This window comes from Periplaneta americana, chromosome 6, assembly GCF_040183065.1.
Source record: "Periplaneta americana isolate PAMFEO1 chromosome 6, P.americana_PAMFEO1_priV1, whole genome shotgun sequence".
Classification (NCBI taxonomy): domain Eukaryota; kingdom Metazoa; phylum Arthropoda; class Insecta; order Blattodea; family Blattidae; genus Periplaneta; species Periplaneta americana.
Window position 1 is genome coordinate 42400529 of NC_091122.1, and position 14246 is coordinate 42414774.

At 37.1% G+C, this 14246-nt stretch overlaps 1 protein-coding gene across 3 annotated transcripts in view; it reads left to right on the forward strand.

Annotated features, from left to right (window-relative positions):
- LOC138701288 (trichoplein keratin filament-binding protein-like) overlaps window positions 1-11749 on the forward strand; it is a 354032-nt gene extending 342283 nt beyond the window's left edge. For all 3 annotated transcript variants that reach the window (XM_069828022.1, XM_069828023.1, XM_069828024.1), the window contains one exon: window positions 2921-11749. In XM_069828022.1, the coding sequence (XP_069684123.1) occupies window positions 2921-2950 (30 nt within the window). In that variant the 3' untranslated portion in view covers window positions 2951-11749. The remainder of the gene's footprint in view (window positions 1-2920) is intronic.
- The last annotated feature ends 2497 nt before the right edge of the window (window positions 11750-14246 follow it).

Genomic DNA, 14246 nt, shown 5'->3' on the forward strand with positions numbered 1-14246 from the left:
AGCTAGATCAATATCTCGCTTTTGTAGCTGATTATACAGACTATAAATATGTAGCAACACTTGATGGAAAGAAGAGAACCAGAAAACAGAACTGTCATTCTTCAGCATATTGTTGTAACCTGACGCCTGGTGAATTGCGGCAGCATTTCTTATACGTATATTCTCAGTAAGTATGGTCCTCATTCATTCCAGAAGCAGATCAAGTTTTTTGTGTGTCTACATTGAATTTTGAATGAAATGTGATCTAATGATAATTTGTTTGTTTTGGTAACTTTAATATTGTAGCCATCTAACCGCAATATGCGGAACCCAAATCATGCAAGTGAAGTGGTTAGGCATTAGATACACATATTTTAGCCCAGATAGATGCATATAGACGAGATGGACCCTGATCATCTTTACACTTGAGTTTATTTTAGTAGGTTATTTTACGATGCTTTATCAACATCTTAGGTTATTTAGCGTCTGAATGATATGAAGGTGATAATGCCGGTGAAATGAGTCCGGGGTCCAGCACCAATAGTTACCCAGCATTTGCTCATATTGGGTTGAGGAAAAACCTCAGAAAAAACCTCAAGTAGGTAACTTGCCCCGACCAGGAATCGAACTTGGCCACATGGTTTCGCGGCCAGATGCACTAACCGTTACTCCACAGATGTGGACACTGGTGTCTATTTTTTTTGAGTTGGTTATTTAATGACGCTGTATCAACTACGAGGTTATTTAACGTCGATGAGATTGGTGATAGCGAGATGGTATTTGGCAAGATGAGGCCGAGGATTCGCCATAGATTACCTGGCATTCACCTTACGGTTGGGGAAAACCTCGGAAAAAAACCCAACCAGGTAATCAGCCCAAGCGGGGATCGAACCTGCGCCCGAGCACAACTTCAGACCGGCAGGCAAGCGCCTTAACCGGCTGAGCCATGCTGTTGGCCACTGGTGTCTATGTTAACATCAAAATCTCTGTGCTGCTGCTCTGTCGTGTCTTTTTTCTTATGTGCTGTGTTGCTGCATAACTGGAGGACAAAATGGATTGGTTCAGTATTCTGTTCTACAAGAAGTATTTTATATAGTTATTAGTATGTGCTAACACAGCATGTGGAAGCTGAAGAAAGGAAGGAAGATTCTCTAGTGACGAAGTTTCATACCTCATAGCTATTCATAATTTCTCCCTCATTTTCCTTAGTTAGAAACTACTCATAAAGTTGACGCTTGTATATGGGATAGCTAGTTTGTAGTTCTTGCACTGTGATGCATAATTTTGTACAGACCCAGAAACAAAATTTGGGCCACCTGAATTTTGTTTCTGAGACTCTATAGGTCTCTCTTCAGTAATTTTGTGGCTATACATACAAAACCATAAGAAATTAATGTTGAAGGTGCTGAAACAATTTTTGAGGGAATTCTCTAAGCAATGTCATCAAATATTCTTTGGTGAGGATTTTTCGCTGATACCTAGGGTTCATGTCTTGAACATTCCTTTCTCACCGATTTTATTGAAGAGTTTATAAACAATTCTTTATGAAAAATCGATCAGAAGTAATGACGACTATTGGTCCACATACCTTAACACAGAAAGGTATCTAAAAACGTAACACAGATTCATCCAATATGCAGAGAAACTAAAAGAAGAACTCAATATACTCTAGCTCAGCAGTCATCAAAACATTGCATGCTCGGCTAGCGTCTCTTACCCACGGACAAGAGACAGCCCTAGCGTGCAATCGTCGCTGCTGTAGGTATGCTGTCTCTCTATTCCTTGTGCACGACGGAGCAGAGTTACTTACCCTTCATGCACTCTACCCATTTCAGCGAGTGCTGGCGACCACTACCCTAGCTCCTTCAACCTCTAACGCTCCCACAAAACTCACTTCAGATAGATATAATCCAATCAGAAGTAGACCTCCTAGAACAAATCACCAAAAATCAATACAGTAAAGAAAATTTAAAGCAAATGGCCCTTGAAACCGTCAACATCAGATATCCAGAAGACTATTGGATAAGAATTTATACCAATGGCTCAAAAACAGACCCTCAAGAAAATGTAGGAGTTGGTATTTTTAGTAATCTATTTTGCTTCTACCTCCCAGTTACAATCTATCTCCCTATGATGGTGAAATTGAAGCTATACATGTTGCTTTAAATCAACTTTTACTTCATATGGATAAATTCACAAATGCCGTCATTCTCTTGGACTCAAAAGCAGTCATCTTGTCCATAAATAAAACTGACCCCCCCCCCCTTTCACAGAACAAATCAATAATTGTCAAAAAATACGTCCAACTATAAAACAACACGACAAAACAGTTGTGTTATAGTGGATCCCAGGACATTGTAATCTACATGGGAATGACCAGGCTGACACATTAGCTAAGAAGGGTGCCAATCTCAAAATAAACCCACGGAAACCTTTGTCATTTAGCTCAGTAAAACAATATATCAAGCAACTACAAAGGAATTATCAACAAGAAGAACTGGACATAAACATTTCGCAACAACGTAGGAAATTACTGAAGGATATACCTCCTGAACCCAGAAGACTAGCAGTTGCAAGCTTTCGTCTTAACACTGAACATGACATCTTGGGTAAACACCTCAGTCGTCTTGGCATCCTGCCATCACCAGCTTTTCTGCCATCAACAGGAAGTCATGGGCAGACAACATCTTGCAAAATGCCCTGCTCTGAAATCCTCCACGGAAGTCGACCGCTACTGGGAAGCCAGAGCCCGAATGTTTTTGATTATGGTACTTATAATTCGTAGTTTTGTTCACCACTTTCTTGTTTTCCCTCAGTCAGTGATTGTAAATATCATGTACTAGCCATTAAACAAATAAATAAATTATAAACAATCTATGATAAGTTAAGTAATTTAGTTATCTTTTGTTCATTATAGTAATTTATATTTATTTTATTTCAGAATGTGTCTCGGAGAAGCATGATCTGGTGATAGTAAGACTACAACGAGGTGAAAAACTATGTTAATTTGTATCTAAAGGTATAAAAATAAGTTAACACAGATTTATTATTAAGTGGCATGTAATAGCGTAATTACTTGCATTATGCTCAGACAATTGACGTTAAAAATGAAAGTCATATGCAATAATGATGTACACACATAGAATTTATGAATGTGATAATGCCCAATACGTGTTTAATTTCGAATTGGATCTCAGTGGAATACTTTCTAAAAATATTTAAGTGTTTCTATTTCACTTTATTAAGTCACGTTTTATTATTTTAAAAATGTCTGTCTGTCGCTTGTTTCCTAATACAAACTTGATAGACAAAAGCTTAAGTAGTTTTTTTACTATAAACATACTATGCAATAATTTTTTTTTTGTTCTACGAAAGTGCAATAATTATAAAGCAGATCTTATTTGAAAATAAGCAAGCTATCATGATTATTTTCTATTGTCGTATACAGTGGCGCAAAATCAACCTCTTAAATCATTAATAATTAAAATTTGACATTTATTTTTATTTCTTGCAAAATTTATTTTTAGAAGTGCATGTATATGAAGAGGATTTTATATGTGTATAAAATGTGGTAGAATTGAACATAGTACTGCATTTATATAAAAAAATTATTTGCATCATATAAAAATCTTACATGTTCCTAAATCAGTATGTCAGATAGGTCTATCTTCCGTGCTCTGGTGAAGTCCAAGCAAGTTAATGGTTGATGTAGTGTAGAACTCTAGATCCATCTCCTTCTTCCGGTCTCTTATGCTCACTAGTTTCTGGTAGGGTCCTGTGCTGGTAGCCAGTGCTGCTTTCTGATATCATCTACGAAATGTCTCCCTCATGAGCTCATATACAAGATGGAATGGCGCTGCTTTTCCAGCTCTAGTATCCGTTTCATAAACATCGTCTTGACTTTTTCTATTCTTATCATGTCACTGATCTTGAGTTTTTCCCAAATAATCTCTATTCCATACATTATAATTGACTCCACTATTGTTTTGAATAGTGTCATCACTGTGCTTGTCAACAGATTGGTTATGTTCGGAATGTTGTATGAGGCTTTGATGGCTGCTGCTGCTGCTCTTTTCTGAACGTGCATACCAAAAGATTTTGCTGTTGTCTGTAATGTAATTCCCAGGTTATATTTCCCTACAAATTGTAGCGGCTCATCAAATAAAGTTATCCTGTCTTTGGGCGCTATTTTTCCGCCCTTCCTGAATGTCATTTGCACTGTCTTCTCTTTGTTTACATCCAGGTCGTTTTTCTCTGCTCAGCTCTCTAGATTTTGTAGCGCCTTCTGCACGTCCTCTTTTACTGCCGACCCTATCACCATGTCGTCTGTGTATAGAATCATTTCTGTTTGTGATTCTTCCCCTATTATGTTTGTCACATCTGCTGAACAGCGTGAGACTTATCAGGTCGCCTTGGAGAACTTCATTCGTCTGTATGATTTTCTCGGAGATTTCAACGCTGTTGTTTATTTCAATTAGATTTCGCTGTAGGCAGGATTCAATTGCTCTTACTAGCGTGTCTCTCTCCCCAATCATACCTTTCAGTTTCTCGATCAGTTTTCCTATATTTAGTGAGTCGAATGCTTTTTTGAAATCTACGAAGACTGTGTCAGTCGGGGTTATTCTGTTCGGAGACATGAAAGCACATAAATGTCCTACTAATCGGTTGCTAGCCGAGGAGTAGTAAGTTCAGTGGTGGGGTTGCCACCTTATAGCCTCTGAACCGGCTTTGATAATGGCATTTCCTCCATTCTATATGGAACCGTTATACTGCCGTGGCTCGGTCCTCAGAGCCTCATTAGTATTAACAGGTTGCACCGCGAGTAGGTGAGGGTGAGAATTGGGTAGGAGAGGTTATAGACATCACATCACTACCCCTTGCAATCTGAAAATATTCAACATTTTTAATGGAGCCTTAAGAACCATCAACCAGGTTTTCACAACCACGAAAACCCAAAAACATACCAGGTTAAAAGCATATAAAGTTTTAGCAAGACCTGTCCTCATGTATGGTAGTGAGGCCTGGATTGTCCGAAACTCAGATGTTCAATGCCTAGCAACTGCGGAAATGAGATTTCTAAGGAGGACTGCCGGCTACAGCTTGCTTGACCACAAAAGGAATGAACTAATTACAAAAGAATTGAAAATTACACCTATTTATCAACATCTCAACCACTATAGACAAAAATGGCTTAACCATGTCAATAGAATGGACCGTTCCAGACTCCCAAGACAAATTCTCCGCTATATACCACATGGAAGACGATCTTTGGGACGCCCCTGAAAAGATTGATGGAGACCGTAACAGGCCACTAGGCCTAATACCTGCAAGGACGATGATGATGACGAAGACTGTGTAATACTTTCCTCCTGGGTGTCTTCTATCTGATCCATTAAGTATTTCACTGTGTGCAACGTACTGAATCTATGGCTAATATTAACTTTGATCACATCAATTTAAGCAGACATGGACATGCTATGACTGAAAATACAGAAGCCACAAACACTTGAAAGAGCTGGGAGTAGGACGGTAGTTACTGCAGACAGGGGCGGATGCAAGGGGGGGGGGATTAAGGGGATATATCCCCTCCCGAAATTTTGAGAAAAATACAAAACAAAAAACAAAAATAATATTAATTTTAATTCGTGAATGTGCATAGGAATTAGAGAGTTTTCCACGTAAATTCTCTTTGCTAAAGTGTTAAATTCCAAGAACTGCAGGAAAACAAACACAGCGTTCTTACTTCAAGACAGAGAGTCATGAAGAGTATTTTAGGCTTGTAATTTTCCTTCTCTTCTTAGACTACTTCATTAGTCAGCTCAAGGACAGGTTTTTAAATCATAAGGGAGTCCTAAAGTCCATACAAACTTTGCTGCTTAAAAACATAGTGCGAGCATCAGATGAAGATTTAGAAACTGCTGTTGAGGCTATAGTGATCAGTGGCCCAATGATGTTGATGCATCACCAGAGTCTTTCTTTAATGAATTGAAGATGTGGAGAAGAAATTTTCTTGATCAGAAAAATTTTCACCTAATACCTACTGATTTTATATCATCTTTGAACAGGTGCAATGAAATTATTTTTCCCTGCACTCACAAGGCGCTGAAACTTTTCTGCACGTTGCCTGTAACTACAGCAACACCAGAACGGTCGTTCTCAACTTTGCGGTATTTGAAGACTTACTTGAGAAGCACGATGGGAGCAGATAGATTAAATGGAATGGAAGTAAAAGCTCATGAAGTACTGAATGAAATGTCTAAGAAGCCTCGTCGCCTTCTTCTGTAAATGTCATTCTGTCATTGTTTTTTGTATTGCAGTCATTGTAAATGTTAAAATTACAAAATTATGGTTTATTCAACAACGCTCGCAATTGCCAAGGTTATATTAGCGTTGCTGGTTTTTTTTCCCTCAGGACTTCTTTTACATGCCAGTAAATCGACTGATATGAGGCCTGTCTCATTTAAACACAATTAAATGTCATCGATCTGGGTTGGGGTAGAACCCACAACTTCGAGCACAGAAGGCTATACCGACTACGCTACTCAGGCCAACTTGTAAATGTTTGTGATTCGGAAACAAATTGTGAGTATATAAACTTATTTCTCATTACTCCATTTTTACTATCTCCTCAAATCCCTCCCCGAAAAAAAATCCTGCGTCCGCCCCTGACTGCAGATATGCTGAACCATACCTAATGCTAAATATCTTAGTACAATGGGGTTTTCATCTGCTTTTTTTCAATATATCCTCACATTAAATTGCAGACTTTTTTATATCTAATGCAGCTTAGAACTTGTCCAGTGGCCGTTCTCTTAAAATATGCAATAGATACAATGTGCACGTACACAAAAGTTTGAAATAATAACAATTAAGAAGAGAGTTTTGCACGTGCTTCCCAATATCAGTCATAGATGTTTGTAGAATAGAGTGCAGGGCAGTGTTGAAGATGAGAACTATCCATATCTTCTTGGATATTGCAAAGTGGGCAAAGAGGACTGTCCAGAATTTCAATTGACCTTATAACAGAGATATAAATAGCAGCCATGAAACATTAAGAGAAAATGATTTGCCTACCAAATGATACCTACTGGCACACCTACAAAAGCAACCAAGAAAACTTAAAACACAAGAAGGCTTCATCCAGAAAACACTACAACTCAAAGATAGATTTCAACTATATGGTACCTACATCCAGAAAAATTATGCATATCAGGTAATCCATTAATAATAATAGGAAAATCGCACAATGTGCAGGAGTGCGTTTATAACTCTGTGCTCAGCGCGGTCAACGATGTTACCGAATGTCTCAGTTCATAATCACTTTTTGTCCAGTCTATGGAAGTCATTGCATCCGTGGTGCAGAAGTCACTCCAAATTTCTTGCTTCTTCTCCTTTAACTCGTGGAGTAGTTCGTCATATCCTGCAGTAGATGGCAGCATCTTCTCATATCGTAGATCTTCGATGTAGAAGGGCTCTCTTGCCAATTCATATGCCAAGCGTGATAGTGTGTACTTGGATATACTCATAACTCTTTTCAGAAACACTGCTTTTACTCTCTCTAGTTCCCTCAGGTCTTTCTTTTTAAGGTGATCCCAGATGAGTTCCAAGCCATATGTTGCTATTGGAGTTATTTTGAGCTTGAACAGGGTCATTGCTGTTGTGAGTGAGAGTTGGCTTATGTTCCTAATATCACTCATTGCTGTTATTGCCGCAGAAGTTCTCTCTCTGATGTGTGGTCCGAATACCATTCCGCGAGTTTGCAAGGTCACTCCAAGATATTTGAACTTGTTGACAGTAGCTAATTTTGTATCGTCACATATAATGTCTTAGTGCGTTGACAGTCTACCTCCTCTTCGGAATACCATCGCAAGAGTCTTATTCTTGTTTATAGTCAGGTTGTTGTTCTTAGACTATTCTATTAGTCGATTGAAGGCTTCCTGTAGTTTGTCTCGGTGTTGTGATACTATTGCTGTGTCATCCACATATAAGTAGGTCTTCACTTGGTCAGTAGAGATGGCCTGGATAATGTCGTGTGTTGCTACGTTAAATAGTAGTGGGATGATGGGATCTCCTTGCAGGACTCCTACAGTTTGTAATATGGGTCTTGATGTGGTGATGTTGTCGCACACTCTTACATAGTTTTCGGCTAGTATGTCCCTTATTATATTCACTACGTGGTGATTCCGGTAGTGTTCTTCAGCTTGTCCAGAAGTATGCTTCTGTTTACCGAGTCAAATGCTCTTGTGAAGTCTATGAATACCACATATAGTTTTCCTCTTTTTGATTCGATGGCTTCTTCAATGTCCTCAAGCATTTGACAGCTTGAATGGTAGACCTTCCAGCTCTAAATCCAAACTGCTCTTCTGGAATGTTCGCAACAATGGGTAGTAATCGTGGATTTGCTTGTTTTGCTTGTGGTGGGTGAGCGAAGCTCACAACATTGAATATCATCTGGATCTATTAGGACTACACCAAAATAAGTCTGATTCGAACACTGATACCCCTAGATTGCTAACCTTAGAAATTAACACATAAAATATCCTTCTTCTACAAAGTTACACATGTCTTCTCATTCCTTACCTGGCGTGCTCTTCTTGCATCTGGTTTGTGTTCGACCTTCACTATGTGGGTAACTCTGTACAATTGATATGAATCTGTCAAATGGAAAACCACAATCACTTGCTAAAAATGTTTCCTGAACCAGCTTCTCTTCCTTGTCTTTTGACAAGACAGGTGGTCTTACATATGCATTTGAATATGTTTCTTATATAGAGCCGGATAGACTGTAGATTCAGTAGTGGCGTATACTGGTTAAAGGGTTTGGGCTACCGCTGACCCTATTATTACACAAAATATATCTAACAATTACTTTAATTTTAATTACTATGGTAAAACTAATAATACAAAATTATTACATTATGTTATATTATAAACTTTTTCTTTTGTAATTTCCTTGGGCTACCGCCGGTAGCCCGCAAAATACGCCCCTGAGATTCAGTAATTCCATAGTTTTCTTCAGCCCATCTGTAAGAAAGTCTTTTTGTTCTTACATCATTTATTGCAGCCAGAATATTTTCATTGCTATAATTTGCATAACTGCAGCTTCCTGGAAAACAGTTGTGTTTTCTAGGCATATCTAACCTAAAATTAATAATAATCCGGACTCTAACCTAAAACTAACAATATTTCAGTAATACTGCTTGTATTATTATGGTAAAACTTTGGCTGAAAGCTGTTTTTATTAGTAATATAGGTAATAACAACAAGATGGGCGTGGCAGTGTTGCAAGTTACCCCTAAAGAAACAGTACCGTAATTCATAAGTTGCCAATTTACAGAGAATGTAACATATTATTTAACACAGCAGTATGTAATTTTCGTGACATTTTTAAGCCAAAATTACCGTAGAAATAGTCATGTGCTGAACGTAACTCTGTTTAATTTATTTTTAGGTAAGTTTATGTAGGCCTACTCCAGAAACAAAAGAGGAGATAAATAACATAATAAGCATTATAGGAGCTCGTGTCATACTGCAAAAATATGAAAATGTATATTAATGTATATTAAGAAAATAATAGGAACCAGAAGTAACCATCTCTGTTCTCACCTATTTTGCATTTTAATTGTTAATTATTGCATGCATCACCTCTCCGTAGCTTTACTGTGTTAAAAATCCATTGATCTCTGCCAGATTTAACTAAGACTTAATGACTAGCCTGGTAGTCATTTGTTTATATTTAGAAATGTGTTAATAACATACTACAAAGAAATAATTATGAATAGTCTAATGTCACAAAACCGTAGCTTGCCTGTGATAAAATATTTATGTAATGCAGTAACATTTATACTAAAGCTGTGCCTCATGATTCAGTTATTTTTATTTTGAACAGGGTATTCATTGCAGCAGTGCTTAAAGTGGGCCGTTATAAGCAGGGTATGCATATGAAATCTTGGAAATGAGCCTGTATGGAACACTATTATTACAACGGATAAAATGTGAATTTAATAAGATTATCATCCATCTCAAACAGTTTATTTTATTTAGCTTACATTTTTTATTACATTATTTTGAATATAACGATGAAAGAAGCTCCTTTACAAATTATTGTAATATCTTAAAAATGGACAATGAGGTCAGATTTGTACAGTGTGCACATTTAATTATGAATTAATAATTAAAATTGTAAAATTACTAAATGCAACAGTTGTTTAAACATGTAATGATAAAATGTATCCATGTTGAATCTTTCGTACACTACTTTTAACACTTGAATATAAATAATTGATTTAATGGCGATCTTACTCGTGTTAATTATGTAAGCATGTGCGGCTTACAGCTGTTTTGGTGCTACTTGACACCATCCTCAGAGCCTACTAGATCTCGGCGCTATCTCAACTTCGCCGCCTGTTGTGTGGGTGTGTTCATGTGATGAAGAGTTGTGTCAAATAGTGTGTGTGTTCTGAAATTGATCCGCGTGTTGAGAATTTGATCAGGGTGTGTTTTAGTGTGTCTGTATATTTCATATTGTTCTAGTGTGTTGAGTTTTTGGTTTTTGGGTTTATGTGTAGGATTTCCATGTCTGTATTTATGTTATTGTATGTGTGGTTAGCATTAGTTATGTGTTCGGCATATGTAGATGTAGTGTGTCCTCTGGTTATTGCTTTAATGTGTTCTTTGTATCGAGTTTGGAATGATCTGCCTGTCTGTCCAGTGCTTACATAATTAACACGAGTAAGATCGCCATTAAATCAATTATTTAAATGTATTCAGTTTTCATGCATATTTCAAGACTTTTGGTGCCTCATCTTCAGTGACATTATTCACTGTAATAAAGTCATCTTAAATTGCTGAAATTGAAATAACTTTTGGAGAAAATTCTTGCATGGTAAATATAAATGTTTCATATAGGCCTAAATCAGTATTTTTCTACCTTTTTTCAACATGTGGCTCACTAAATATGTAGGTAATTTAAAATTCTGCGGAACTCTCATATAATCTAAAGCTGTGGTTCCTAACCGGGGAAGGGGGGAAATTTTGAGGGTTTTAGAGGGAATATGTTTACTGAATGTTGACTTGTACCACGTTCGCTGAATGTTGACTCTTGTGGACTCATTTTTTTACTACTCTTTTCACTTTTATTTTTCCAATTTACTTCGGTAACCTTTACTTTTTTAATTTTCTCGTGGCACATCGGCTGAAAATGGTTGGCCTAAAGGGTCAACAACTTCTAATAATTTAGGATGGGCATTTTCGCACTTTATTGACACGTGAGATACGTTTGAGATCAGTATATGTTCCAAATTGTATTAGACTACACAATGTGTCCAACAAGCGAAAGAAAGAAAGGAAGTGTGGGAAGCTGTGGCTCCTGTTGTGAGTTTCAGATACTACGTTAACTGTAAATGTCTTACCGTTTAAGTGAATGTAGTGAAATGTGAATAATTTTGTATTAGTGTGATTTTTAAATTATGTTGCAAACTAAAAGGTTACATGTAGTTTTTATAATTAAAGTTTTTAAACAGGTCTTCTGTTATGTCCTATTTCAGTTTGAAGTTATTTTTTATAAATAATTTTATTGATTTTCCTGCATTTACTCCTATAGGTTGCATTCCGTCACTTCTTTGAAGCCACTTTAAGCACTGCATTGCAGTTTCTACTCTACATTGTACTCCGTCTTATACATTACTGTATGTACAATTAATAATATTGTTGTAAAAAGTTATTTATTTACATTATATTTTGTACTTTGGTAGGCAATATAGATATTCATTTTAAAGAATATGTTTACCTTCATTTTAACCTTTTAATACCCTTAACTCGTAGAATACCTCTGATTGAGGTTCTGGCTGATATGTACATCTATTATGGCAATACATCTGACTTGACGATATGTGTCAGAGGAAGAACAATTGTTTATATACATCTGAAGTCTGATTTTGAATAATAAGTTACTAGTCAGTGATGTATGCAATGGAGGGGAAAGGAACTTGCCACCCTACCCCATTATCTCCTGGCTTAGTTGCCTTATGGGTGGTGCCTTATTGCTCTCACTTATGAGGTTCCAACCAGTCTTCGGATTGCTAACTAGGCTGCTCAGATGTCCCTGATTTCCGGGGACAGTCCCCAGTTTTGAGTTGCTGTCCCCGGGGAGCAAATGTCCCCATTTTGTCCCCAGAAGCTTTGATTTTGTTTCAATAATATTTTACACATAAATATTTAACCATGGTGATGGAACTGCTGCGATTCAAGCACATTTCTGAACGGTTCTCAGTATCAGACAGAATAACCAATGAGCACAGTATGAGATATTCTGCACCCTTTGAGAAGAACATAGCATCTTTATCTTCGGTCGTCTTAACATTCGCGTTGCGTGGAAGCGTTAGAACTGCTGCAGCGTCCATTTGTAAGTAGTTAAAAATAAATTTTGTGACAAACCAACAGGTGAGAAGTGGTATGATATTTTTCAACATTTCAAGAAAAAATTAATTCCTTTCGAAAATCTTCTCAAAATAGTGTCATTAATCATGTGTCTTCCAGTCTGTAATTCATCAGTTGAAAGACTTTTCACCACAGTGAATTCAATCTGGACTGATAAAAAGTCAGAAAAAAAGTTGAAACAGTTAAAGCTTTGTTAGGTCAACTTTCATTCCTCATTTGAATAACTTAGTGTGAAGCTGTATAGGAATGAATTTACTTACTTACTTACAAATGGCTTTTAAGGAACCCGAAGGTTCATTGCCGCCCTCACATAAGCCCACCATCGGTCCCTATCCTGTGCAAGATTAATCCAGTCTCTATCATCATACCCCACCTCCCTCAAATCCATTTTAATATTATCCTCCCATCTACGTCTCGGCCTCCCTAAAGGTCTTTTTCCCTCCTGTCTCCCAACTAACACTCTATATGCATTTCTGGATTCGCCCATACGTGCTACATGCCCTGCCCATCTCAAACGTCTGGATTTAATGTTCCTAATTATGTCAGGTGAAGAATACAATGCATGCAGTTCTGTGTTGTGTAACTTTCTCCATTCTCCTGTAACTTCATCCCGCTTAGCCCCAAATATTTTCCTTAGCACCTTATTCTCAAACACCCTGAACCTATGTTCCTCTCTCAGAGTAAGAGTCCAAGTTTCACAACCATACAGAAGAACCGGTAATATAACTGTTTTATAAATTCTAACTTTCAGATTTTTCGACAGCAGACTGGATGATAAGAGCTTCTCAACCGAATAATAACACGCATTTCCCATATTTATTCTGCGTTTAATTTCCTCCCGAGTGTCATTTATATTTGTTACTGTTGCTCCAATATATTTGAATTTTTCCACCTCTTCGAAGGATAAATCTCCAATTTTTATATTTCCATTTCGTACAATATTCTGGTCACGAGACATAATCATATACTTTGTCTTTTCGGGATTTACTTCCAAACCGATCGCTCTACTTGCTTCAAGTAAAATTTCCGTGTTTTCCCTAATCGTTTGTGTATTTTCTCCTAACATATTCACGTCATCCGCATAGACAAGAAGCTGATGTAACCCGTTCAATTCCAAACCCTGCCTGTTATCCTGAACTTTCCTAATGGCATATTCTAGAGCGAAGTTAAAAAGTAAAGGTGATAGTGCATCTCCCTGCTTTAGCCCGCAGTGAATTGGAAAAGCATCAGATAGAAACTGACCTATACGGACTCTGCTGTATGTTTCACTGAGACACATTTTAATTAATCGAACTAGTTTCTTGGGAATACCAAATTCAATAAGAATATCATATAATACTTCCCTCTTAACAGAGTCATAAGCCTTTTTGAAATCTATGAATAACTGATGTACTGTAACCTTATACTCCCATTTTTTCTCCATTATCTGTCGAATACAAAAAATCTGATCAATAGTCGATCTATTACGCCGAAAACCGCACTGGTGATCCCCAATAATTTCATCTACGTACGGAGTTAATCTTCTCAAAAGAATATTGGACAAAATTTTGTACGACGTCAACAAAAGTGATATTCCTCGAAAGTTACCACAGTTGGTTTTGTCCCCCTTTTTAAAAATAGGTACAATTATGGACTCCTTCCATTGTTCTGGTACAATTTCCTTTTCCCAAATAGCAAGTACAAGTTTATAAATTTCGTATAGGAATGAATAGATCCTTAAAAAGATACAGTCTTCAGAAAAGTACTTGTAAAATGTGTGTGTTAGAATTCAGTGTGTACAATAGGCCTATCATATGGAAGACTTCCATTCATGCATCAGTACTGAAATT